Here is a 25,561-nt window from a genome sequence, read left to right on the forward strand (position 1 = left end):
GACAGAATTTTTCATCAGTATGTATGTTTTGTTAGTGGACTTTAGTTGATTCTACAAGATTTTAACTCTAAGGATTAATTTATTATGCACAAATACTTCAATCTTGGCAGGAAACTGCATAATGCTCCAAGAAAAAGGAAAAATAAATAGTGTTTTTCTACTACCTCAGAAGTTTCAATGTAACCACGAGTCCTGATGTGATCAGATATCCCTTGTAGCCTTTAAATGAGCAATGGGCCATATTTGGTAACTGTGTAGTAGTTAATATATTAAAACCAGCCAATCAGTTAAGACCACACACAGTGAAATTGAAAAATCCACAAAAATTCTGGTAATGTATAGTAATTGTTCAGGGTCAAGCCTTTACCTGACTTTTTACATTTTATTTATGTAGAATAGAGTAGTAAGTGTTGTACAGGTGACGCAGAACACTCACCCGGCCCCAATACTCGTCTGCTCTCGATCATGTCCTTCATCAAGCCAGCCATTTGTGCGAGCTTGTCAATCAGGACAGGTCCAGAACAAAGACCAGGCACCCCAATTGCCTGTAACCCTACACAGGTACATGAAACAGCGACCTCTGACCCCACGTGCAATACAAGCGGCCGTGTTGTCCCACAGGTCGGCGGAAAAGGTGCCAAACACATTCCCAGCCAATGTGCTTGCCGCTGTGGTATGTTAGTGCTGGAGAGGCTAAAAGAAATGTCCATCCATCCATTTTCTGAGCCGCTTCTCCTCACTAGGGTCGCGGGCGTGCTGGAGCCTATCCCAGCTGTCATCGGGCAGGAGGCGGGGTACACCCTGAACTGGTTGCCAGCCAATTTCCTCCCACATTCCAAAAACATGCGTGGTAGGTTAATTGAAGAGTCTAAATTGCTCGTTGGTGTGAATGTGGGCGGCACGGTGGCCGACTGGTTAGAGCGTCAGCCTCACAGTTCTGAGGACCCGGGTTCAATCCCCGGCCCCGCCTGTGTGGAGTTTGCATGTTCTCCCCGTGCCTGCGTGGGTTTTCTCCGGGCACTCCGGTTTCCTCCCACATCCCAAAAACATGCATTAATTGGAGACTCTAAATTGCCCGTAGGCATGACTGTGAGTGCGAATGGTTGTTTGTTTCTCTGTGCCCTGCGATTGGCTGGCAACCAGTTCAGGGTGTACCCCGCCTCCTGCCCGATGACAGCTGGGATGGGCTCCAGCACGCCCGCGACCCTAGTGAGGAGAAGCGGCTCGGAAAATGGATGGATGGATGGTGTGAATGTGAGTGTGAATGGTTGTTTGTCTATATGTGCCCTGCGATTGGCTGGCAGGCAGTTCAGGGTATACCCCGCCTCTCACCCACAGTCAGCTGGGTTCGGCTCCAGCACGCCCGCGACCCTTGTGAGAATAAGTGGTTTGTAAAATGAATGAATGAATGATATATTAAGAGTCGAAGTTGCATAAAAAAACAAACAACTGGACAAAGCCACAACTTCTTGGCAGAGGTAATATACGACTATTGTATTGCGATGGAGGCCTGCAGACTTAATGGCTAAATATTGTGCTGTTTCTCAATTTGTTTTCTTGGGCAATAAAACACTAAAAACGTGCTGTTTGTGTCATGAGAGGAAGTTAATTCCAGCCAGCTCAATTACAGTTTGTCTCCTGGCAGCTCGGGTTGAGCTCTCTCCTCTTGGTGGCGGTTTTAGTGCACACCTCTTTGGCTAACTGTAAACACCCTCTCAGGTTTATGACTAAAACAACAGGACCTGCCACTACTCCTTCACCACCACACTGCAGCAGCGCAGGCCCGTAAAGGGGTTCGGTGTATGAATCGACGACCATTCTTAAGCGCTTGTATGGTTTTATTGGCCAAGGTGATGCTGGTGGGGGTAAAGGGAGGGGTGGGGTTGCAAAAGGGCCGTCATGTTCTGGCATGAAGACTGGTCTCAGTTTCAGGGAGCATGACACAAATGCGTTGTAATGTGCATGTAGCACATAGAGACACACGCACTTGTGTAGTGTTGCTACGGGTTTTATTTGCTTATAGTTTTACTTCATTTGAATCAATATATGTAATTAAAAACTACATTTAAAAAGTCTGATTGCTGTCATTTTGATTTGCAAAAAAAACCTGTCAATTCAACAGAAAATGAACCATTATCCCCATACAATGATGAACCCTTTAAGCTTTTTCTGGATGTTTTTGTTTTTTTTGGCAATGTTTTCACCAAAAGACGAACCAACAGTAAGCAGACTACACCGAGAAAGCAGTAGACTACATATGCATTGTCACTTTGAGTGTTTTATTTTATTGTTTTTGTTTTATAGGGGTCAAATTCGTTTTACAATTGTATGACAATTAACAATAACTATCTGCAACACCAATCCTCTTGCCGTACATAATTCCCATTTGTCCTTAAGAGTCTAATTATTTTTAATTGTGTGTTGTTGTTAAGCCAATCAATTAATATCAACAATGTAAAAATATATTAATTTAAACTTTGCCTGCACAGTTAAAGGTTTTATGATGGTGATCTTCAAGGTTCCACTGTAAATGATAAATAAAAAAGTAGGCCATTGTTTATTCATGTAATCGGTCTCGGTAGTCTCATACAAAGAACCCTTGAGCACTAGAATGAAGTCTAATGGTTTCGAGTTTTCATTTGTTCTTCATCCAATGAGCGCACTAGTTAACCCTTTGGACATTATTATTCTCTTAAATAAGCCAGAGCTGCAGTATTTGCATTTCCAGAACAATACAGTAAATGCATACCTTCCATTGAGAGAAAGCGAGAGAAAGTGAAAGAGCAAGAGAGCAAGAAAGAGAGAGAGATAGAATTGTCACACTCAGCTGATATGCAGAATACATCAATGTTAGTCCAACAGCAGGGAGGTCACCCAAACGTGTGTGTGTGGCAGATGGGAAGGAGAGTCAAAGATGCTTGGGGAAATTAGCATAAATCAAGTTAAGATTGGATAAAGTTTTTTTTATTTTTTATTTTTTAAAGGTGGCATGTGTGCGTTAACATAAGCCTCAATGAGATGCCCAGTTATAAAGGGTGTGCACACAACCCCATTATATCAGTTATTTTCACTTCCACTCACAAAAATATATTTTTTTAAATGACTTTTACAAGTTATATAAGTCACATAAAAAGAAATTCAGTAAAATACATTTCTTGGTTCAATTAAAATTGGTGTTTTAACAGTCGTCTTCATCATGCTGTTTACATTTTGACATCATGAGACGAAGAGTTCAGCTAACAATCGTGTCTTTGCACGTAACACTGTGATGTCATATCCGTTGCGGATGATCCGGTTCACCCTTTTCTGGTGTAGCTGATATGACTACCACGTAGTTATAGTCTTGAGTAAACACCTGAATATGAATCTGTTTTTTTTGTTTTTTTTCCCAAATCAATGAAATTTGCACTGTTGAATGCACTCACGATTACATGTATTGCTTTGTCCCAGAAGCCTGTATTCCTGGACACCGCCGTGCATGAAAATACAAACAAAAAGGAGAAATAGACTCTCTAAAGAAAGAGATCCAGAAACTAAAATATATTTCTTCATTTGGATTACAACGATTTGTCGAATCCGATGAAGACTTTCAATTCTACAAAAGATAATTTGGTAAAAATTTTTAAAAAAAAGCTACCCATAACGTTAAGCAGGAAATGTTCATACTAATTAATTAATACATTACCACACGCATATTGCATCACTAAACGGGATTGTTTATAAGCATACTGATAACCTACATCTAACATAACCACAATGTTAGGAAGACTATTGACCTTACCTTCCTTTCCGGGTATGTAGGATGAGGCATATATCTTAATGCTCTTCTCTAAATTGCTGGAAGGGGATTTACAAAGATGGGGTGTTTGGGCAAGTCCTCCAAACACCCCATCTAGAATAACGCAATTTTTCAAAACTGCAAAAGACCAAGCCAAATTTCAGGAATTGAATTTATAATGGTATTCAAACCGTGCTCTTCACATTTTGACATCATGAGACCAACATGACATGTAAGAAATGATCAACAGTACCATTGCAAGGCTTAAAACAAGGATGTTCTCAGAGGGAAGTGGCCACAGAGCTTAGAGTGTCATCAGCAGGTTGCAACTGACATACAGAGACACTGGAAGGGTCACAGAAAGGCATGAAATGGGTGTCCTTGGAAATGTAATGGTCCATTAATGGATCAAAATACCTGTTGTGCATTTTGCCATTCAGCTTCTTCTTAGAAATTGTGCAAAAGGTACTGAAACATTGAACAATTGGATACGTACATTCAGAAGTTTACACGTCAAATTCAGTTCACCTGTAAAGGTTGGAGTCCATTTTAGGCTCATTCAGGAATTTCACCTGAAAGCTGAATAGCCTCAGTTTTTGGGTGAGTATATGAAACCAGGCGAATTTGACAATGAAAGGAAAAAAGGAGCGAAAGAATTTCTACCAGACTTTCTCCTTGACTCCCTGCCAACTCCTTTACAAGTGAGGAAGTCTCTCCTGACTCACCACTGCTCCTTCCTCCTCCTCCTCTTCGCTGCCTTGGTCTCACCTCCTCTCCTCCCATGCTGGGACACCCCGCTCAACACTCCCCCTTCTGAGAAAGTGGGACTCCCTCCTTCCCCACTCTCTCTCTCTCTCTCTCTCTCTCTCTCTCTATTTCGCTCTCTCTCATGTGAGCTTTTAACACAATACAGAGCTGGCGGCCTCAGTTGTGCCCTGGAACTTAGCAGAGGGAGCAGCTTAAGCAAGCACCATCATGGATGTCAAACTTCTGCCACTGATGCTTCTGTTTGCCGTGGTCACACATGGGCCTACAAGTACCGGTGAGTCTGAATCACTAAAAACTTGCATGGCTATCTATGTGTTGTTTTGCTCATTGGCATCATTTTACTGACCTATACTTTAAGACCTTTTCTAACCACAGGTAGTATTGTTCGTCTGAATGCTGAGGTCTTGATTTATTTAATTTAATTTAAATAATACTGTCTTTGTTATTGTCATATTTAATATTTAAAATTTAACTGACTTGTCTCAAAAAATATCTGAGGAGATTGTTAATGAAACTTTTGAATGTTGATGATGAATTGGTTTACTTTTCTCCAATGGTTTTCCGAGCTACATTTACTTTAGAATCTGGAATGTTTGTTGTAGGAAAAAAATATATCATGATTATGATTACAATTATTATTATTATTATAATTATTATTATTTGTTAAAAGTGCATGATCAAATTCAAACACGTTGGATATAATAACACAAGGAGTATAACATTGTTGTCCGATGAAACACACGTAGCTCCCAATTTTGTTCTTATACAGAAATAAATGTTCAAAAATACTTTTGCCTAAAAAGATGTATTGTAGATGTTGTTTTCACCGAACAACAGATCGTTATCTTGCATCGTCTTCTTATCAACTTTGTGGCCCCGCTTTAGTGTCTCCTTATGTTCGTGGCCAGGTGTCAAGGCCTGGCCTGTGCTATGTTAAGCTTGTTGTTTGTGCCCTGCTAGCACCCCCAGATTGCATATTAAAGACTTGTATGCATTTGGCTTTCCTCTTTGCTTTCTTTTAATTAGTTTCTAATTAGGGATAAACAACGGGCTGATGATAGCAGTGGACGCTTGCGTCGGGCCCCAGTGCTGCGTGCTGCATAATGATCTCCTAGTTTACATAAGAATGAAGCGTAGTCATTAGGCTGATATTACTTGAGTCTTAGCCATTTGGTGTTGCATTATAAACATGCATGTCAATAGGAATATGTGGAAGGTCTGAGTTGCACTAGGTGTGCTTGGTTTCTTTAACGTATTTATTGAAATGATTGGATTTATTTAGGTTTGCTTTAAGTTGTTTAAGAATCAAGCCAAATTTAATACGTCGCTAAAAGTGTTATTGCGGAGCATTTTGAGAAGCATCATTTTAGAGCAATCCACAGCTGCTTTATGGAATGCGCTTGTCATACTTTGATGTTTGCCATTATCTGCTTGCATCTGCAATAGTGCTCGGGGCCCCGCGAGCCTCCATGCTGGTGGCACAGGAGTGATTTGTAATCATTTTAAGAATGTACTTAGGGTGATTTCCACTGAGGCTGTGTGAGCTGCAGAGGGCTCTTTTATAAAAGAGGGCGACATTAGAAATTGTGTGTCGAGGACCCTTTAGTGGGAGACCAGTCAGGCTGAATGCGTTCTGAGTGAAAAGCTAAAATTCTGTGGTAGTGTGTATGGAAAAAAGAAAGTGATCAAAAAGGAACTAATCTCTTTTTAATGAACATGTTGTCAAGAGCAATAGCAGGTACATTTGTATGTTCCCATGCTTTGGAAAGATGTTATAGTAGACTAAACACACTTTTAGCGTGTTCAATGAGGTAAGTCAGGGATGTAATCGCATCCCCTTTAAGAGATTAATTCCTTATAATTCAATATGACATTTTATCTTTAACTGAGAAGTGGCATGTGAATTATGTTCATCGTTCTTTTGTTTGTCATAGTATGAACACATTGACAGATATTGTTTTTTAATCAGAGGTATTGTAAATAATGTAGTGTATTTTTCTTATTAGGGGCATGCCATACCAAGTGGTTCTTGATTGCCTAAAATGCACAATAGGCGAGTTCTTAGCATATTGTCTTTTGTTTTCATACTTAAAAAAATAAAAAAATAATCATTTTCAATTCGGTGTGTTTGCAGCAAAGCCCATCAGTCTTGTGGAGAGGTGCTGGTGTCGTTCTACTCTCAACACGGTTCCCCAGCGCTCCATCAAAGAGCTCAAGTTCCTCCACACACCCAACTGCCCCTTCCAAGTCATGTGAGTACAAAGACTAGACGATTAGCACCTTAAACAAATGGCTGCTGATGGTTTGTCTGATATGAGAATTTCAGGCAAATAACTGATTTTCCCAAATACTGTTAGTGAAGTTTAAATCATGTCAAGGTTGACCAGTCAAGCCTCAATTTATTGGTAGTTTTGGCACACTTGCTTGCAGAGAGCAGGTCCGGGTAAAAGCCGGTTTAAAGTGGCAAGGCAACGCCGCAAAGAAAACATGCTTTATTCATAACTTTAACTTGATTTTCATGTGTGAACGTAAAATAGTTGGCCAGGTTCTGACTACATGAAGTAAGTGTTATCTATCCAGCAGGACAAGCTGGAATATATAAATTCCAATACAATACATTACACGCGAAAGGTGAATCCCAAGCTGCCAAGTGTGTTATATTGTTTGTACTTACTAGTAGAAAAGTAGCACGTTTTGGTTTTGGGGGAGATCAACAAGTGGGGCAAACAAAACAATGGAAATGGAGGAATAGTATTGTCATGTACAGATATGGGTTCCTGCTCCAGAATTGTTTTGCCAAGAGAATCTTCTACACACTGTTATAATGTTGAAAACGTACTACATTCACACGTTTAATGGAATAGAAACTGTATGATTAAATATAATGAAGTATGCCTCTCGCCCAAAGTCAGCTTAGATCAGCTCTAGCTCAACCGGCAACCCTAATGGGAGGACAAGCCCTGATAGAACATTGATGGATGAATAGAAGTGTGCTATAATGAATATCCATCCATCCATCCATCCATTTTCTATAGCGCTTATCCTATTCGCGGTTGCGCGAGCTGGAGCCTAGAGTTGGTCTCAGGGCACATATACAGTAGGCCCTATGTACACTATCTGTACAGAATATATGTATAGAAAGGTATACGTACTGTATCTATGGTACTATATATTCTGTATATCACCAAAAAATATATATTGCAAATCCAAACTATACAAGTTTCAGAATTACAAGTACAAAATTCATTGTTAGCTACTGATTTTCCTTAGACTCTTATTTTAAAGTTAGTATTTCTTGATTAGCCTTTCAAATATGTTCAAATATTCAACTAATTACATTTTTTTTGTATGAAATCCTACAAAATTCTTCGGCCTACGGCCTCATGCAACTACACCAGTAAAGTAGAACTTGTTATGCATTGTTTTATGTATTATTGACAAGTTGTGTACATTGTTAATATGTAATCCTTCAATGTTATTTAATCAAAATCATACAAAAAGAAGTCTGGCTTCAAAGTGTTGCACTCCAAATGAGGAAAGAAGTGACGGCCAAAGATGGAGGGGGGCAATTTATGTTTTGCAAAGGAAGCAATAATTAAGGGTCAAAGTGATTAGCTTTGTGTTTCTTCTGACCTCCTGTGTCCCTTTTCCACTTTCTTGTTTTTTTTTTTTGTGTTTTTTTTTATCTACCGCCTCCAACTGCACAGCAAGGCTGAGTGTAATTCACTGGCCTGGAACACATTAACTCAAAAGCCTCATTCATTAGTTCGCTATAGAAAATCAGGCGGCAGAAGCCTCACAGCCAAAAGGCGAAAAGGCTGCCAGATGAGGAGGGGGCGACTTGTGACTGTTCGGAGCGTGAATGAAAAGCAAAAGAGGACACAGAGAGATGCGACTAGCCCAGAGGAGTCAAGAAGTTATTTAAGCGAGGCGAGAGGGGAAATGCAGCTCCATTGAGGCACATTAAAGAACACTAGTAACATTATACTCCTCTGTGACCACCCCCGCCCAGCAGTGTCCCACCGTGCTCCCCAATATGAACCCTGCCCACTCATCCCAGCATGCTGTTGGTATTAACTTGCTGTGAAGTAATTACTACCTGCTGCGTGGGGAACGCCAGCCCTCAAATTCTGGCCGAGTCAATTAGAGGTGAAGCGCCCAGTTGCAGGCCAGACAAGCAGACAGATAAACAGGACGGAGGGGGACACATCAAAAACAGGATGGAGGTCCCCAGCGGATGGGCCGGCCACCCCTCATAAAAGAAGAGGAGGGGAAGAAAAGAGAGAAAATAAACAGATCCAGTGACGGAGCTGCTGACATGTTGGTTGGAGGAATCGAAGGCCGATTCCTGCGTGGATGCGCCTCGTCCCTTTTAAGTAGAGATGCCATTTGCTCAAGTGAGGTGAGGAACACACAAGGCGGCCGGTTAAAGCGCGAAGGGCTGTTTCATTTGTGGAGCAGTGTGATGGAGATGTGGAAGGAGGAGAAAGACTCCCCTCACAGTTTGCTAACTCTCACACATGACCTTTTGCCACACAAGTGTGAGACCCACATGTTCAGAGCCACACCGGCTGCCCCCCGACTTGTGGTGCGACAAATTCTCACCTAAATATTTAAATATTTTTCAATCACTTACGAGCGCCCGCACACACACACATACACACACGGACACACATACACACACACCTAAACACACACACACGCCTATACCTACAGATGCAAGTGCACACACACACATTCAGAGGGCAAATTCCTGCCTAATTTCTACATTAAAAATCATTTTCATTGTTTCTTCACTGTTTATTACATACCATTCTAGTTTCTAGAGATGGCAAATTTGGGGTTTTCGTTTACCGTAAGATCTAATCATCATAATTATACATAAATATATTAAAAATAAATCATGAAATATTTCACTCGGTGTGTGTAGTCCATTTGTATTGGGTTTTAATTGGGGGGGGGGAGATTTGTGGTCGATCATTCTCAGGCAACACTGTTTAAAATTACGCTAATTTGTGTCCACTAATCATACAGTTAAATCACAGTTAAATTCAACCACCGGTCAGATCAAAAGGGCTCACCGAACTCAAAGATTACATCAAACCAATGTGCACAGATGTTTTCGACTCTGTGCAATATCAAACAAACAGGCAGGAGATTAAGACTTAAAAAAATAAATAAATAAATGTGAGAGGTTATTTGGGGTTTGCTTGCACACGTTCAGGTCTGCATACGATATACTTTTATTCAATGTAAATTGAAACATTATCGACAACAATTTGAAAAGTAATAACATTTGAAAACAATCAAATGCCAACATGTTGAGATTCCAAATATTCCACCAATTGTCCTTCACAATTTCTGAGGTTAATTGAAATACGGTGGTACCTCAAAATACAATTGCCCCTCTAATGTTTGTGCAGTCCTTTCCCTCTGACGTCTTTCCTTCCATGCCTGCACGTGTGTGATCTGGTTATATATACAGCACTATGTAAATTGATTAAAATGATCAATTTAATTTGAATTTCAAGTGTCAAGCGATAGGATGCAAAGTTTAGTTTCGACTTAACATTTGAGAATGTATTTTAAAACATTGCCTATATAGTTAATACATTTCATGATGGCAACAGATTTTTTTAAATTTACATTGCTTCTTTTGAGTTGTTGTTTTTTTTATATACAAATCACAGCAAATTGGAGGTCGACTGTGTTTGAGCTTCAACCAGATTTGCATTCAACCCCAAACAATTAACGATCATGAATGATCTTGAAAAGCGCCTTTCAAAACGCTCAAACTTCGTCACTGCTCTCGGCTGGTGTGACACCAGACAATGTGAGCGGGTACTCATGAAATACAGAATGAGCTGCTGATAACTGCTGGCGACTTAAATATGACATACTATTTAAGTCGCCAGCAGTTATCTGTCTGCCCATGTGACCAAATCAAATTCACCAAAAATCATGTGAGAACAACGGTCTACCTTCGACATGCGTGGTCTGAGCAGGTGTCCCAATCCCAGCTTGGTGCAGACGGGTCTGCCAAATTGGCAAATACACTTCAGCTGGCATTTGCGCTCCATTGATGCGCTGTTTCCAAATATAGAGCCCAAAGTGTTAAAGGGGAGGTTCTCAACCATTCAAAAATGTTTCCATGCATCATTTAACTATAAATCCCTCCATTTTCTGTCCCGCTTCTCCTCACAAGGGTCGCGGGCATGTTGGAGCCTATCCCAGCTATCTTCGGGCGAGAGGCGGGGTACACCCTAAACTGGTCGCCAGCCAATCGCAGGGCACATATAAACAAACAACCATTCGCACTCACATTCATACCTACGGGCAATTTAGAGTCTTCAGTCAACCTACCGTGCATGTTTTTGGGATGTGGGAGGAAACCGGAGTACCCGGAGAAAACCCACGCAGGAACGAGGAGAACATGCAAACTCCACACAGGCGAGGTCGGGATTTGAACCCAGGTCCTCAGAACTGTGAGGCAAATGTGCTAACCAGTCGGCCACCGTGCCGCCATCATTTAACTAATCTGCATGAAATACTCTGCAGATGAAGAAAACACTGGATGAGCTGTGGCGCTTTACTGCAGCTGCTCTTTGGTGGAAACAGAAGAGTGTTAATTTCTCACAGCTGGCCAAGGGGTTGACAGCCTGTCATGCTCATTGAACGTCACATTTGCAGCCGGTGTTGGGGGACGTGCTGAGCTTTTTAGGGTTTAGCTCAGGTGTTTCCAAACTCATTCTCATTAAATGTGTCTCAATAGTCAATTGTTTTCTTTCGTTGTTGTTTTTTGTTTGTCATCAAATGAACAATCCTTATTTTCCTTTGAGGAATTTTGAGGTCACAGCACGCTGGAAGCAATTTTTAGATGGTGCTGTTATTGAAGGGGACTTCCACACACACTAAGTTATTGTTGTGATTTATATGCGACAGATAAGATAAAGAAATCCAGAACCGGCACATAATCCTTTAAGTGTTTGCACAGCAGGAGGTCATTAAACTTGCCTTTTATCACCTTACAAAATGATATTTATACTCCTACTGGGAAATATGAATTTGCATTCAAGTGAAAAAGAGCACATACAGTACACAGTTTTGACTCCACAAAGACAAACTGTCCGTATTGTGCATTTACGTGCATTTGTCTTCACATTACTGGGTCTCAGTGTTCCAATTTTTGGAGTTAATCTTGCCAAAGACGCTTTTAAAATGTTTCTTTTGGTTTCAACAAAACTCAATAGGCAGAGGATACTCCATAGCCAATGCAGTGTTGAATTGACGTCAATAATAAACCTGATTTATAAAGGACATCAAAAAATATATTTCCTCACATCTAAACTAGCTGGAGAACTAACGGAAAAGGGTCAAAGTTGAATGTAACACACTTCCATGACCTTACACACAGTATGGTCAAGAAAGTAGATACTAGATTAGGAAGACACTCATTGGAGCACATACATATGGAAGGTGCAATATTTATGTTAGCAGGTTTTAGTTAACAGGCTGCAAGGTTCATAGAGGACAAATGTATGATGGGAACATAAAAATAAATTCCTGTATTCTAATTAAGATGTTTTGTTTTTGTTTTTGCAGTATACTTCAAACTAATCTGTAAACTGCAGTCAAAAGTGTACCTCATACCTGTCTGATTAAAACAAAGCAACAATAACAATCAAACCCTCCTTGTCTGCATCCGACAGTGCCAAGCTGAAGAGCAACAGAGAAGTTTGCATCAACCCAGAAACCAAGTGGCTGCAGCAGTACTTAAAGAACGCCATTAACAAGTAAGTTTAAAAAAAAAACAGCCTCCCTTTCTCTATGAGTGGCCTCCAGCATCACTGACAAAGACAGACATGAAGAATTACAATTTACATTGTACAAATAAACCACTGTTACAAATTGCTGGTTCATTTTCTTGCTGGTAATTACTCAGTGAAAGCATCGACTTGGTTGATGTAAGCAGTCTGAATTATCATCTGTGAAGTGATGTGCATAAAGTTAAGATGGGTGATAAATCTGCCTGTGCAGCGCCTGCTTCCTCCTTTCTCATAACCTCGTGTCCGAGCATCACAGGCGTCATCAGCGGGTTCATCATCATCACCTCACGCACCCGGCTTCACACAAGTGTGTCCAATGGGCTTTTAAATGCATTCCCCGCACAATTATCACCACTAATTGCACATTAACAGCACAGTTGCCATGGCTGGGGGGGGGGAGCACTGGGGGAGGAAAGTGTAAAAGGTCTAATACCAGTGGCAGAAGACTCACATTTTTACAAGCCATGTTGTTCAAATGTACACATTCCTCATGAACATAACTCTCCCGATGCGTCTGCTGTTGATTATTGCTCGGCTGCATGTCTGATTCTTGAAACACTACAAACACTCATAATGGAAAGACAAAGTCATTCATGTAGATATTTATTAAGATATTGTTGACTGTTTGTGCATGGGTTGCCTGGATAATCTCGTATTTCTTTTTTTTTTTTAAACAAAAAAGGATTAAGAATAGGATATGAAGCATGTTCTACCTTGTAAATATTTGTTTTAAAGCATCAAAACTATGAAATAACACTTTAAAATGTATTTCGAATGTACACTGGCTTGTAATAAGGAGAATAATATCGCAAACATTACCCTGGTGACTAATAATGATCATCTATTTTAGCTGTCTATCATGTTAGTGGACCAGCCAGGACACCTCTTGTGCTGTGTTAGCAATTTAGCACTAGTATCAATGCTAAGATGATGTTGACCGTTATGACGATGCAATAGTATTATTTTTTAGTATAATTTTAGTTTTGGTTTAAAAATATTTTTCTTCTTTTTCTTCTTATTATTATGTTACTTGAAATTCAACATTTTAATGGTAATTACTTATATGTATATGACACATGAGAGTTTTGGAGGGAATTACTGCTGCTGACCTTTACTGTCTTTACATGAGACGATACATGTTTGGCATCACGTGTTGCGACCAACTAGCAAACATAACATTTGATGGGAAGATTCGTCTTCAGCATGGGAACAGACGTATGTTTATTAGCGCACTTCACGTGTGCTTGTAAGTCATATGTCAGTGTAAAGTCATATGTAAACAATTTCTCACGCCACCTGGTAGCCAAAATGTATCATATAACATCAATGTTGTTACAGCTATGAGAGATGAACTAAAATATGAAATGTGATATGAAACACAGTGATAATACATACACATATGTGAAATATTGCTCTCACAAGAATGAAGGAAATACCATTTTTAGTCCCCTTTTACGGACTTTATTATCATCACTCTTTTTACGTCAGATCACATCTACTGTACAACTTTAAGGTTACGCAATTTCAAAGATCGCACACATTATATGTGATAATCATTACAGTGTATTAAATATTTCAGCCCTTAACGCAGTGCTAGTAGTATCATCTGTAATCTATCTGAAAGAGAAGTAATGAGCATGCAGCAATGTATTCACAGTATTTGACAATCATGACAATCATAAGGTGCATTTTTGTTTGTAACACCAAATATTTAGAAAAGAAACTTGCAAAAGAAATGACGTTATTTGACCGCCAACATGTTTCTGAATGCGTGCGCAGGGTGAAGAAGTCGCGAAGACGTAACAACAAGAAGAACTAAATCTGGGGGGTGTTTTCCATTAGGTCAAGCAACCTCAGGTCCAACCTGTGTACCTCCTTACCACTGCTATGGATGTATGAAAACACGCTGTATGTACCCGTCCACCTCTCTGGACTGCTTGCACAAGAAGCACTTCACCGCCAATCTGTGCCACCCATCACACGCCTCTCTGGACACCAACGGAGTCGCCTCACCAGCCTCCACGTAGTACCAAGTGCGATTAAAGCCTAGCTTGGGATGATGGACGTGTGTGTATGAAAATGCATTATGAGCTTTCTGTCTGAACAGCAATGATTTATGGGTAATGACTGTGCCCACCACCTCATGTCAAGTGTCCTTTAAATATTCGGAATCCTCAAAGGAATTATAGTTTGTACAAGTAGAATCTTTATAGGCAGGTCACACTAACACAACTCTCTCAGTGTCTTCTGAAATATTTGACTTCTGCTCCAGGATCAAGAATGTAACGTATCCAGTAAGTAGATAGTATTCTGATTTTCTGCCTTATATACAGCATACATGTGTGTGTGTGTGTGTGTGAAAGAGGCACTATATTAAAACGTGTTCTTTAGGGGATGACAAACATCTACCAGATATCAACAAACACTGATCATTTGGTGCAACATATTCATTTTAAAGGTCAGAGCCATTTTGATTTGTCTGGTTTGTACTGTTTAGTTCATGCAAAGCTATAATCGGCTCATCTCTTTATTTTTATGAGCAGCTCCTGATGGTCTGATGTGAAAATGACATGGAAAGCTTATTGTTAAGGTCATCCAGTGCAGAGAAAGGCGATGAGCATCGTTGATGCATCTTTTACTGACTGAACATATCAGTGTACAGTAGAGACCAAATATTTATTCAGTGCAACAGGCAACAAGATGAAACCTCAGCTATAAGATCAGAATTCCAAATCTGGTTAGAGTTTTTACAGTTTTACATGATAGCGCAGACTGAATCAAGACGTTAGAGCAAGTTGACTGCGGTATTCTTAAATGAGTATTTGTGGGAGAAAGTATATGAAATGACTGAATTGTCAAAAAGGGAATGTTGATGATGGCAAAGAGAACGTTTTGATCATTTTTTTTATTATACGTCGGAAAAAATATATATTTTTAAGCCACTTTATTATCAAATGTCCTGTAAATGTTACTGTTTTTATTTTTATATTGTGTATATGCTCACTGAATGCTTTTGAATGGAATATCCAGTTCAGCAAATACTAAATGAAGGGTAGAATGTCTTAAACCCCCGGAAAATGTATTATGGTTTCATGCATTAGTCGAAAACAATTTGCGACATATTCCTGCACCAGGGGAATTTTTTTTTCACAATGTTGTTAAAAGCCAGCCAAGAAAATTAAATTCTGTCCTCAATTATTTTGTTTTCTCTGCTTTCATTCATTCAACACTAGTTGTGCCCCATGTAAGTATTTTACTCTTACATCTTGTTTTAATCTGTCCAACACATTGTGAGAATTCAATATTCAATATTATTGTGTAATGATTGGAGACGTAATTCAGCCCGGCCACAGCAAACACTTGATTAGCTTTTCAAACTTTTACTATTTATATTTAGTGTCAGCAAATCCTGTGACGCAAAGCAGAACAAAAACTGCTGCTTGCGATCCAAGCGATCGACATGTGCTTTCTATTAGGACACTCCCAGCACCCCAAACACTTTCTTCACTGCTAAACTATACGCTCACTTTTTCACAAGACGTTTTGGAAGTGCTGGTTGTGGTCTGTGTTAAGTTTATTTGTTATGCTTGACAATTGGCAAGCTGCTTGCTAACTGGTCATAATCTAATCAAGTAGCAGCCAACAGCGCAACAAGCATTATTATCATTTTTATCAATACTGTATGAATGGCCCATGATTCTTGCTGTTGCACCAATTCTTCACCACAGTGCTGAATAATCAAAAATGAATACCTGTCAATCCATTACATCCATAGAGAAGGAGGATTCCACAAGACCATCAACAATCAATATATCAATATTAGAGGCAAAGTGAGCACCTCGTTATGTTCATGTTGATGCTTATTTTGATAACAAACATATTCATTTGAGTCCAACTGTGCATGGGTCGAACTAATACTACAAAGAATAATTACTAATACTGTACTACACCGAGAAGAATGCATTTTCTTAACCATTGCAATATATCACTTTATTACAATGCATGTTTATGTTTCTTATATATTTTCTAATACTGTTTTGCATTTACTTGTTAGGATGCAAAAATAAGTGGGGCCTATTTCTACGTTTGGACACCAAGAAAATGTGAAATAACTTGATAATCTTTGTAATTTGCTTTTGACACATTTTATTAACTTTTACATATTAGCGTTTGTATTTTGTATGTAAACATGTAAAGAGACAGTATTTTAGCTGTCATACTCAAACCCCTTTTTCAATAAAGAAATTCACTCAGCTAATTCAGTTTTGCTCTACTTTCAGTTGTTTTTTTTTAAATTGCAAGTTGTCTTCACTTCTGGCAATATTATAGGACAATGATCCACATTCTTCAGGTCCAAATGTGACACAAACAGAAGCTGTTTCTGGTATATGCCATATGTGAGGCCACACAAGGCGGCAACGCGTCCCATCCAAAACATAAAAGTGGAAGGTTGTTTGAAGCTATTTGTATTTGGGGGAGGAATTTATATTAACTTAAAATATCCATCCATTTTCCGTACCGCTTATCCTCACGCAGGTTGAGGGTGTGCTGGTGCCTATCCCAGTTATCCTTTGGGCGAGAGGCGGGGTACACGCTGCCAGCCATTCACAGGCCACATATGAACAAACAACCATTTGCACTCACATTCACACCTACGGGCAATTTAGAGTCTTCAATCAACCTCCCATGCATGTTTTTGGGATGTGGGAGGAAAACTCCATTACACTTTTTCGAGGCCGAGCGGTGAGAACCTCCTCCGACCTGGTTCTAAAACGGAGGCCAAGGAGGGCCGTGACGTAACTGTCATCTGATTGGCTGACGGATGCAGGCGTTTCTTTAAGCGCGGTGACCAAACCCATTTGAAGGCCAAGAACAAACTAATGGTCAGATTTACATCAAACTTCACAGAAAACAAGCATAAAATAGTTCATCACGTCGATCTACCTGTCAATCGAGTAGAAATCCAATGAATGTGTGATTTTGGACACCGAAATCGAGGAATCTTTGGAATCTTTGTGGGAAGTACAAAGAAAAGTGGAAAGAAAAGTATGCGTTCATCCTAACCGGGTTGAAAAATTGCCAAGCAACGAGGTTGCAGCCCGGACGTGTAACGGTGGCGATCCTGCGCCATCCCAGCCACAATTGGGCCGCCACCGCGTCACCGGTTGGAAGTCGAGTGTGCTGACCGCTGAGCTAAAAGCGGCTAGCATCCTCTTTAAGGATTGGGGAACGAGGTTTCTCAACATACATCCGCACAGCCTCGCTTGCTCCTGTTACACAACGAGGGGCACATCGATTGCAAAGCGACGCTCTGACAGGCGCGGTGCGTTCGAAGTGATGATGATGATGTGTCCTGCAATTCACATTAGTTGTCACCACTACCTTTTTATTAAACTGGGTGATTAACTTGAGGCTCTGTCAGAGGTGACTGTCTCATTCCTCTGCGCAGGAGCACTTTCAGTAAGTCAGCCTGGTCAGTGAGGAGCGCTGGTGAGTGGAACTCAGTACCTAAGGAGGTTAAACTGCTTACAACATACAAGGCCTTCACAAAAAAACTGAAAATGTGGCTAGTTAACACCTATAGCTGCCAACACTAAAAGACAAGTATGTTATGTTGTCTTTTTGTTATGATCAAAAAAATTATGGTCTTATTCTCTCTTAATAGTATAGTTTGATTATGTATCCTGTATTATATTGTCTTGTAGATGTATTTTACTGCTTTTTTACATCATGGCCAGGGGACTACAGATGAAAACTAGCCTTCTGGCTAATTCTGGCTTTTTTAACCATGTGTACTTCATGTGTTTTATGAAATTGCATTGTCCCCTTTCAAAAATAAACTGAACTGAACTGAACAGAAACCCCTTGTAAACAGTTACAGCTGGCACAGCCACCCTTTTGTTGCCACCATTACTTCCGTTGAACTGTGACGCCACATTTCGGTCACCTGGTCAGTCACATGGGCAAGTCAGCCAATCAGTATATTTCTTCTGACACCATCACACGTCACATGGGTTACGGGGCCAATCAGGTGCTTAAATACTGTAACAAGGAAGTGAAGTGAGTGCTGTACCGTAGCAGCCCGGCTCATTATCGTGCGTTGACAAATGTCAGCTAGCGGGCCAGATATTTGGGGGTGGGCCAATTATGGCCCGTGGGCTGCTAGTTGCTGACCTCCGCAGTATGGCATCAAGTTAATATACACGTTAGGATGGTCTGTTATTACCACAGCAGCTTGGTTAACCGAATGCCATCTTCGACAAGATGAATGAATTTTATTCAAATCCATCCATGTCGCAAGGCACAATACGAGTTCCGCCTAGCTTCTTCAGCAAACTACAACCAACACACTTATGAACAATTCAGCTTCAAAGGGACATATGCCCATCAGCATGCTTGTGTTGAGATTTTAACACCTAAGTGCGTTCATTTGTGCTGGTTCATTATCCCGAGGAGCAACATGGAGCCCACGGAGCTCTAATCAAGTGGAGCCACGCTGAGCGGATTCATTTCATGTTGCTGCTCTCTCCTCTGACCTGTGGCCAGTCATATGAGCAAAACGAGATACTTTTTGGAGGTGGACCAAGTGCTTTCCAAGGTCAAGGTCGCATGTTTGGAGCCTTTTGGGTCCATTCAGAAATGATTATTGGATTTCTATGCTGTGCTTTTAGCAGACAGTCAGACACGCTCCATTTAAGTGAGGAATTTTAGCATTTTATTTATTTATTTATTTTACAATGTCAGCAGCTTGAAATGTCCTTAATGACGTTTGACGTGGCAAACCGGTTGTGAGTCACAGAATGCGCCCAGTGGGCTCATTAGAGGTGGTTTTGCACATGCATGCACCGTCCAACTGAGAACAATAAAGCAAAGACAACAAAGTCATTTTTCAGCAAAATAAAAAGCACAACCTCTCTCACACACACACAGTCATTGCTTACTCCTCAATAAACAAAATTAATCAAAGGCAAAACTGCAGTAAACCAAATATGGAGTCACATTTTAATAATGAGTTAAGCACGGATGAAAAAATGGGTATTTTTGTACAATTTTCAAGGAAGACCGTAGCAGGAAAAAAAGCCCTCCCCAAAATAAAATGTTAACTTTCATTTGAGTGAAGCTGCCTACTATTTAATGCATGCATCATTCACATGAAAAAGACAACGCCTCCGAATGAGCACACAAAATCCTTCAGTTTAAATCACCTGAGCCAGAAAACAGAACCATTCTAGACAGCAAATTGCCCGGCCGATTTACTTTCGGAGGTTGTGTGTAATCCTGCATGATTGGAGATTCTTGACTGTCCATCTTTGAACAACTTAATACCCTACTGGCTGCATGCCAGTTAATAGGAAACACATTGGCTGCAGAACTGCACTACACTGTGCATGGGGATGTGCGCTTACCTGGTATTGCTCAAGTCGCAGGGAAATAAATTCATATATGTACAACCACTTGGCGTCATACAAAGGGTCAGATGTGTCCTGGGGTGATTTCAAATGGTGAGTCATAGTCCATGTCTACTAAGAATCTGCTTTCCATTTGACTTTTAAGAAAGTGATATAAAGGTAGGACAAGACTGTGATACCATGACCAGTTCATGCATGTGGACATGGAAGTGATGCTGACGGAGAAAGTGATCACGAACACGCATGCTTCCGCTTGTGGGTTTGGCTGCAGAGTCAGTAGATGTCATCCATGTGGTCGCAGGGTTGATGGTTCAGTCATCTGCTGTGCTCCTCTCTCCTCCTGTCTACACGCTGTGCTTCAACTGCATAGGAATACCTCTCTAGTATAAGGTACCGCGGAGTTGATCTAACGGCTGCTGACTGAAAATTGATTAAACTACGGTGTTTCTTTACTGTAGATATACTGTATATATACAAACAGTATATACTGTGTATGTATATACTGTGTGTGTGTGTGTGTGTGTGTGTGCATGTATGTATATATACATGTATATATATATATATATATATATACATAAACCCATTTACTCAAGTAGTATTTTGGACAAATTGTACTTGTCGCAGTAGTTTTATGCATTAAAATTTTTACTTTTACTTGAGTATTTATGTTAAGAAGAAACGGTACTTTTACTATGTTACAGTGATCTACATTCCATTCGCTACTTTTTTTTTTTTAACAATTATTGCGTGCACGAGCCATTTTTTAGACTTTGCCTTCGACTTCCACATAGGGCTCCGTTGATCGCACACAAAGCCAATCAGTGTGACTCATATTGTGGGAAAAGGTCCGCCACATGACTTGTCTTGACTCTGAAATACAACCAACAGCTTTGTCATACAGCGTAGACTTAAATTGTGACAGCCCAAAATTGGATATTTCAGCCCGCTCTTGAGAATACACCTTGCGGTAAGTTGCAGATGTTTTTGTTGTAGTTTTGGCTGTGCAACGTGAGCTCTATTTTGTGGTCATAAGTAACTGTCAAACATGCATCTTTGGGGTATGTTCTGAAAACTCTCTCTGTTGCTCGCTCTGATACGAGCGCATGCGCGCACACACACACACACACAACAATATCAATAAGTCTGGTCAACAAACAGCTTTTTCATTCAGTCATTTCAGTGACTAAATCAAAATAAAAATTCTCTAAGGCATGCATGTGTTTTAGGGCATTAAAAAATGAAATGGTGGCAGCCTGGCAGGTATGTATGTGATTGGTTGTGTGATTGGAATGTGATTGGTTACTCCTGAACCCAGTGTCATGCCAGTTATAAGAGGGAGTGCGCTCTTGTGCAACAAGATGTATTTGATCATTATTATAATTTTTTTTTAACATTATTTAACCAGGTAAAAGACCAGTTGAGACAGAACATCTATTTTGAAATGGTGTTCTGAACAAAATTATTTCAGTTTATTTTCACCTCCTCTCTCAAAAAACATCCATCCATTCATTATAATTTTCATCATTTTCCATTTTCCATCCGTCCATCCATCCATTTTCATTTTCATCATTTTCCAATTTCTCTCTCAAAAACATAAAAAAATAAAAAATAAAAATAATTGCAGTTGAGTAAATTCTGTCACATAAATGGTGGAAAAAGTTTTACAATGATTTATTTTGGTCTAAATTATTTTACATTACAAAGCACCTGGCATTTGAACAGAGGTGTGTAGACTTTTTATATCCACTGCAGCCTTGTTCCTGTTTTTTAATCTCCTCCTGTTGAGCCACAAAATGTGGAAACAAAATATAAGACCATTTCTTAGAGCCGAATTTGCATTCATTTGTTATTTTACAAAGATTTTATTTATTGTTTTAGTGTAGATTAAGTGATTTTGTTCAGAAATATCTGAATTTGCACATTCATATTTTATGTAGTTATTTTTATTTTATTTGACACTCATGCTGATTACTTACTGATTAGTTACTCACCATTTACTCAGTATTTGAGTAGTTTTTTTCACTAAGTACTTTCTGACTCTTACTCAAGTAATTATTTGGAGGACTACTTCATATTATTCTAAAGTAACAGTACTCCTACTTGAGTACAATATTTGGGTCCTCTATCTACCTCTGAATATAACATATATATATATACAGTATATAAGATAACATACAGTATATAGTATGACACATGCTGCTGCCTTTTACAACGAGGTAGCGGGTTCGAGTCCCAGTCAGTGCCAGAATGCCCACCCACTGCCGATCCAAGGCCCAGCTAAAAAATGGGCGGGTTGTGTCAGGAAGGACATTTAGCATGAAACCAAACAAATCATGCGAGTTACTCCCTGTGGCAACCCCCGACATGTAGGACAAGCCAAGTCACAACAACATATTATTACTATATATACGTATATATGTATTATTGAAATGATTGGAAAACACACAAACTTACTGAATTCATTGGCATACAGTGCCTCTTCAAATATGAACCTGTGTAGAAAGCAATGAATTCTATTACTGTATCTTTTGGTCTATATAGGAACACAAACAATGTAACAGTGATATCTAAGAAGTGGAATATTTTTCTTGAAATGTGTTTTGCAATTATAATTCTCCAGTAAAATTCACAAATACAGTTTTGACGGCTGATTGTGCACATCAGTGCAGAATGTGTTGCAAGTCTACGTACTTTTAAAGTACTTTTTTTACAATGCAAAAAAAAATAATGTAATTAATTAATTAAAAAAAACCTCTCTTACTGGCAAGCAGAAGATCATGAGTTGCACTTGAATAGAGAGATAGGTACGTAGGTAGTAGGCAGATAGGTAGGTACAGTAGATTTGCTAGCTAACCTTTGCACATGACTCTCTCTGTGTTTGTTATAACAAGTGAAATGAAAATGAAAGACAAATTAAGCAGGCAATCTTGGCAGTTAGTGGTACCGGTATAGCCCCCACCCACCGACCCCCCAACAGCAACACACACACTCACGCACACACACACAATGTAACTATCAAAGCAGACAAATGGCACAGGCATTGAATACTCAGTTGGTCCCTCCATCCCGCATCCCCTGACTGTGTGGTGACCCCACCACATGCACACCAGCCATTGTTACCTCCCACCGACAACCATCTCCAGGCTTAAACATACAAACCATCTCGAATGGCCGTCAACAAAAAGTGTCTGACTGAGATGGACGAGGAGCTTGGACATGTGAAAAGGCTGCGAGAAAGACAGAGAGGCAGGGGAAAACATGATGAAAAAAAAAAGCATTCACAGAAACCACATCTCGCCCAAGACATTCCTTCCCCATCAAACCGAAAAGACACATTCACAGCTCCGGGGGGATTCAGAATGCCCCCTGGTCCGTCATGGCTGAATATTGAGGAGTCCCCTCACCTCCAAAGGCTGCTGGGAACAAGTTGATCAATCCTAGCCAAATATCTTATGTTTGAACAAGCAACAAAGAGGAGGGAAAGGAACAAAGTAAGAAGAACATGAGACAAATATCCAAAATCATGCAGTGGTGAGTCCCTGCTCCACAAAGAATAGCATCCAATGCATCCATGTTCATTTGCCTTTTCTGGAAAACACGAAGAAAGAATGAGGCTGGTGAAAAGAAGACTAAATAGATCATCATTCATGGCTCATTTTAGAGGACGTCACATCAAAAATGCTGCTATGATCCCCGTTTAATGAATCGTTGCAGTGTGATGCCGCCCTCGGTGGACGGTGTTTGTAGCGTGCTTATCAGAGTGCTCTGTTTCCATTTAACTGACAAGCGTCATTAACTAAACAGAGAGTTGACTTCACAGCTATTTCCTCGACAAAGGCGGACAAGGCCTGCAGGCAATTATCAGCGAAGCGGCACAATTCCACTGTAAAATGTGTCTTGTGTTAGTGTTTAGCACACCGATGAGCACAAACAATCATTTGAATTCCAGGCAAGGCCATGTCACCCTCACATTAAGGGCTAACATCAGACAAGTACTACATATGGTCATAGACGGTAGCTGTACAAATTATTATTTTATTCGAGACAGATGAGGTATTTACATAATGTGATAATAATGCTTTGTTGACATCTGGTTGACGAGTTGGTTTAGCTCGGCAAACTTGAAACTGACCCTGATTTTGATCTTAAATCATGTTGAAAATCGAACAAAAAGTCTTGATAAGTGGACTTGGGAAATAAACCATCTGTTGAGATTATTGTCTGCACCCGACAACAACACAACTGCTCATATTTAGAAAACTTTTTTTCCCCATCGAAAATAATGGAAATAAAATTGATAATCCATGCCAGGGCGGAAAGGACACTCTCATAAAACCTGTGCTAACTGCGCAGGCAAAGTAACATACAGGTGTAAAAATAAGTTAACCACTATTGATATAAAATGCAAAATCCACGCGAATGCATATTGTGAATGTGACTTTGCATTGTCGATGCACCTTACGTATATCACTTTTTAACCTTTGTCGTCACGCAAGTGTAAAAAGAAGTGAATCAGACTAAATCGCAGAGGTACATTTTTGCAATATGTTAGGTGACATGACACATGACTGTGATTCCAAATTGAAAGTTGGCTCTATTTTTCCTGTACATTTTGGTTGAACTTGAATTCCTCATTTTAAGACTCACGGGACATTCAACTAAGAGCTCATATTCATGTTAAGTTATTCATCATTACAATGTAGTACAATTCATCAGCTGTAGTTCCGCTATCCTTTGGGTTGGCAAGTGTCATGGTTACTTTTATTGACATCTGTGTTCTTGGAAACAGCGAAAAGTTGTTTTGCTTTCCAAAAGTATCAATTGACATTCTTCCATTACTCTCGCGTCCTTCTCTTCCACTTGTAAGTCTTTTTTATTTTACCAGTTTTCTACTGAATTCCCTTTGTGATCACTTTGTAACACACACACACACATACACACACTCTTAGCCTCAATGGTTTTCAACTTCTGTACAGAAATATCCAAAATGATCTCAATTGCTTATTTAGCCAGGCTGTATATTTTAACATTATGTCATGAAATAAGAACTTCATGGTTCAGGGTCTGAAACCTGAGGGTGTGACATGTTTAAAATTTTGATTCAAAGCTACGTTTTATAGCATACGTTCACCTCGGAGTATTAAAAGAGCAGGACTGGGTTTTTTTTCCGCTGAAGAGTTTAACTGCCAAGATAGCCGAAGGAGACCATCCAAACAAAATATATCACCATCTGCAGGTGAGAGCATTCTGAATGATCCAAATTGATTTTTTATTGTATATTTGAAAGCGTTATGTGATTGCTGAGACTAGCAGAGGGCAACCTATGGCCCGGGGGCCGCATTCGGCCTGCACCATTCTTCTCAGGACTCCTGTAATCCTTGTTGCTGCATTCATTTTTTCATTTTGGTTACTTCAAGGTCCCCTTCCATCAGTTTTTTTCCCCTTTAATTCTTATAGTCTTTGATCTCCTTTTATCGTGTTTGCATAATAAATTTGGTTGGAAATGCCCAAAATGTCCTTTTTCAAGCTACTCTAGAAAAGACCAATTTTCCGCCTGGCATTTGTTTGCTCATTATTATGTGACATGTAAATGAGCTTTGCTCTGATTGGATCGCTCATCTTCCCCAATTCAAATATAGAAAACACCTTGGTTATGATTGGTCCATGTTACGGCATCTGCGAGCGTAGAAGCTTGGGACGGCCAAGTGTTCATAGGGACGTCATGTCTTTCGATTGAACGTTCAGACTCGCGTCCCTCACAAGACTTTTATTGCGGGGTT

At 39.9% G+C, this 25,561-nt stretch overlaps 1 protein-coding gene across 1 annotated transcript; it reads left to right on the forward strand.

Moving 5' to 3' along the window:
- The first annotated feature begins 4,688 nt into the window (after nucleotides 1-4,688).
- cxcl12b (chemokine (C-X-C motif) ligand 12b (stromal cell-derived factor 1)) lies at nucleotides 4,689-16,634 on the forward strand. The gene is made up of 4 exons (XM_061769436.1): nucleotides 4,689-4,820; nucleotides 6,681-6,798; nucleotides 12,256-12,339; nucleotides 14,152-16,634. Exons 1-4 carry the CDS (start codon nucleotides 4,754-4,756, stop codon nucleotides 14,189-14,191), a joined length of 309 nt encoding a protein of 102 aa, XP_061625420.1. The 5' UTR covers nucleotides 4,689-4,753; the 3' UTR covers nucleotides 14,192-16,634.
- The last annotated feature ends 8,927 nt before the right edge of the window (nucleotides 16,635-25,561 follow it).

This window comes from Phyllopteryx taeniolatus, chromosome 4 (genome assembly GCF_024500385.1).
Source record: "Phyllopteryx taeniolatus isolate TA_2022b chromosome 4, UOR_Ptae_1.2, whole genome shotgun sequence".
Classification (NCBI taxonomy): Eukaryota; Metazoa; Chordata; class Actinopteri; order Syngnathiformes; family Syngnathidae; genus Phyllopteryx; species Phyllopteryx taeniolatus.

Coding starts and splice junctions, on each gene's coding strand:
- cxcl12b (XM_061769436.1), top strand. CDS start 4,754: ATGGATGTCAAACTTCTGCCACTGATGCTTCTGTTTGCCGTGGTCACA. Junction 6,799..12,255: donor AACTGCCCCTTCCAAGTCAT/GTGAGTACAAAG, acceptor TGCATCCGACAG/TGCCAAGCTGAAGAGCAACA. Junction 12,340..14,151: donor TTAAAGAACGCCATTAACAA/GTAAGTTTAAAA, acceptor ATGCGTGCGCAG/GGTGAAGAAGTCGCGAAGAC.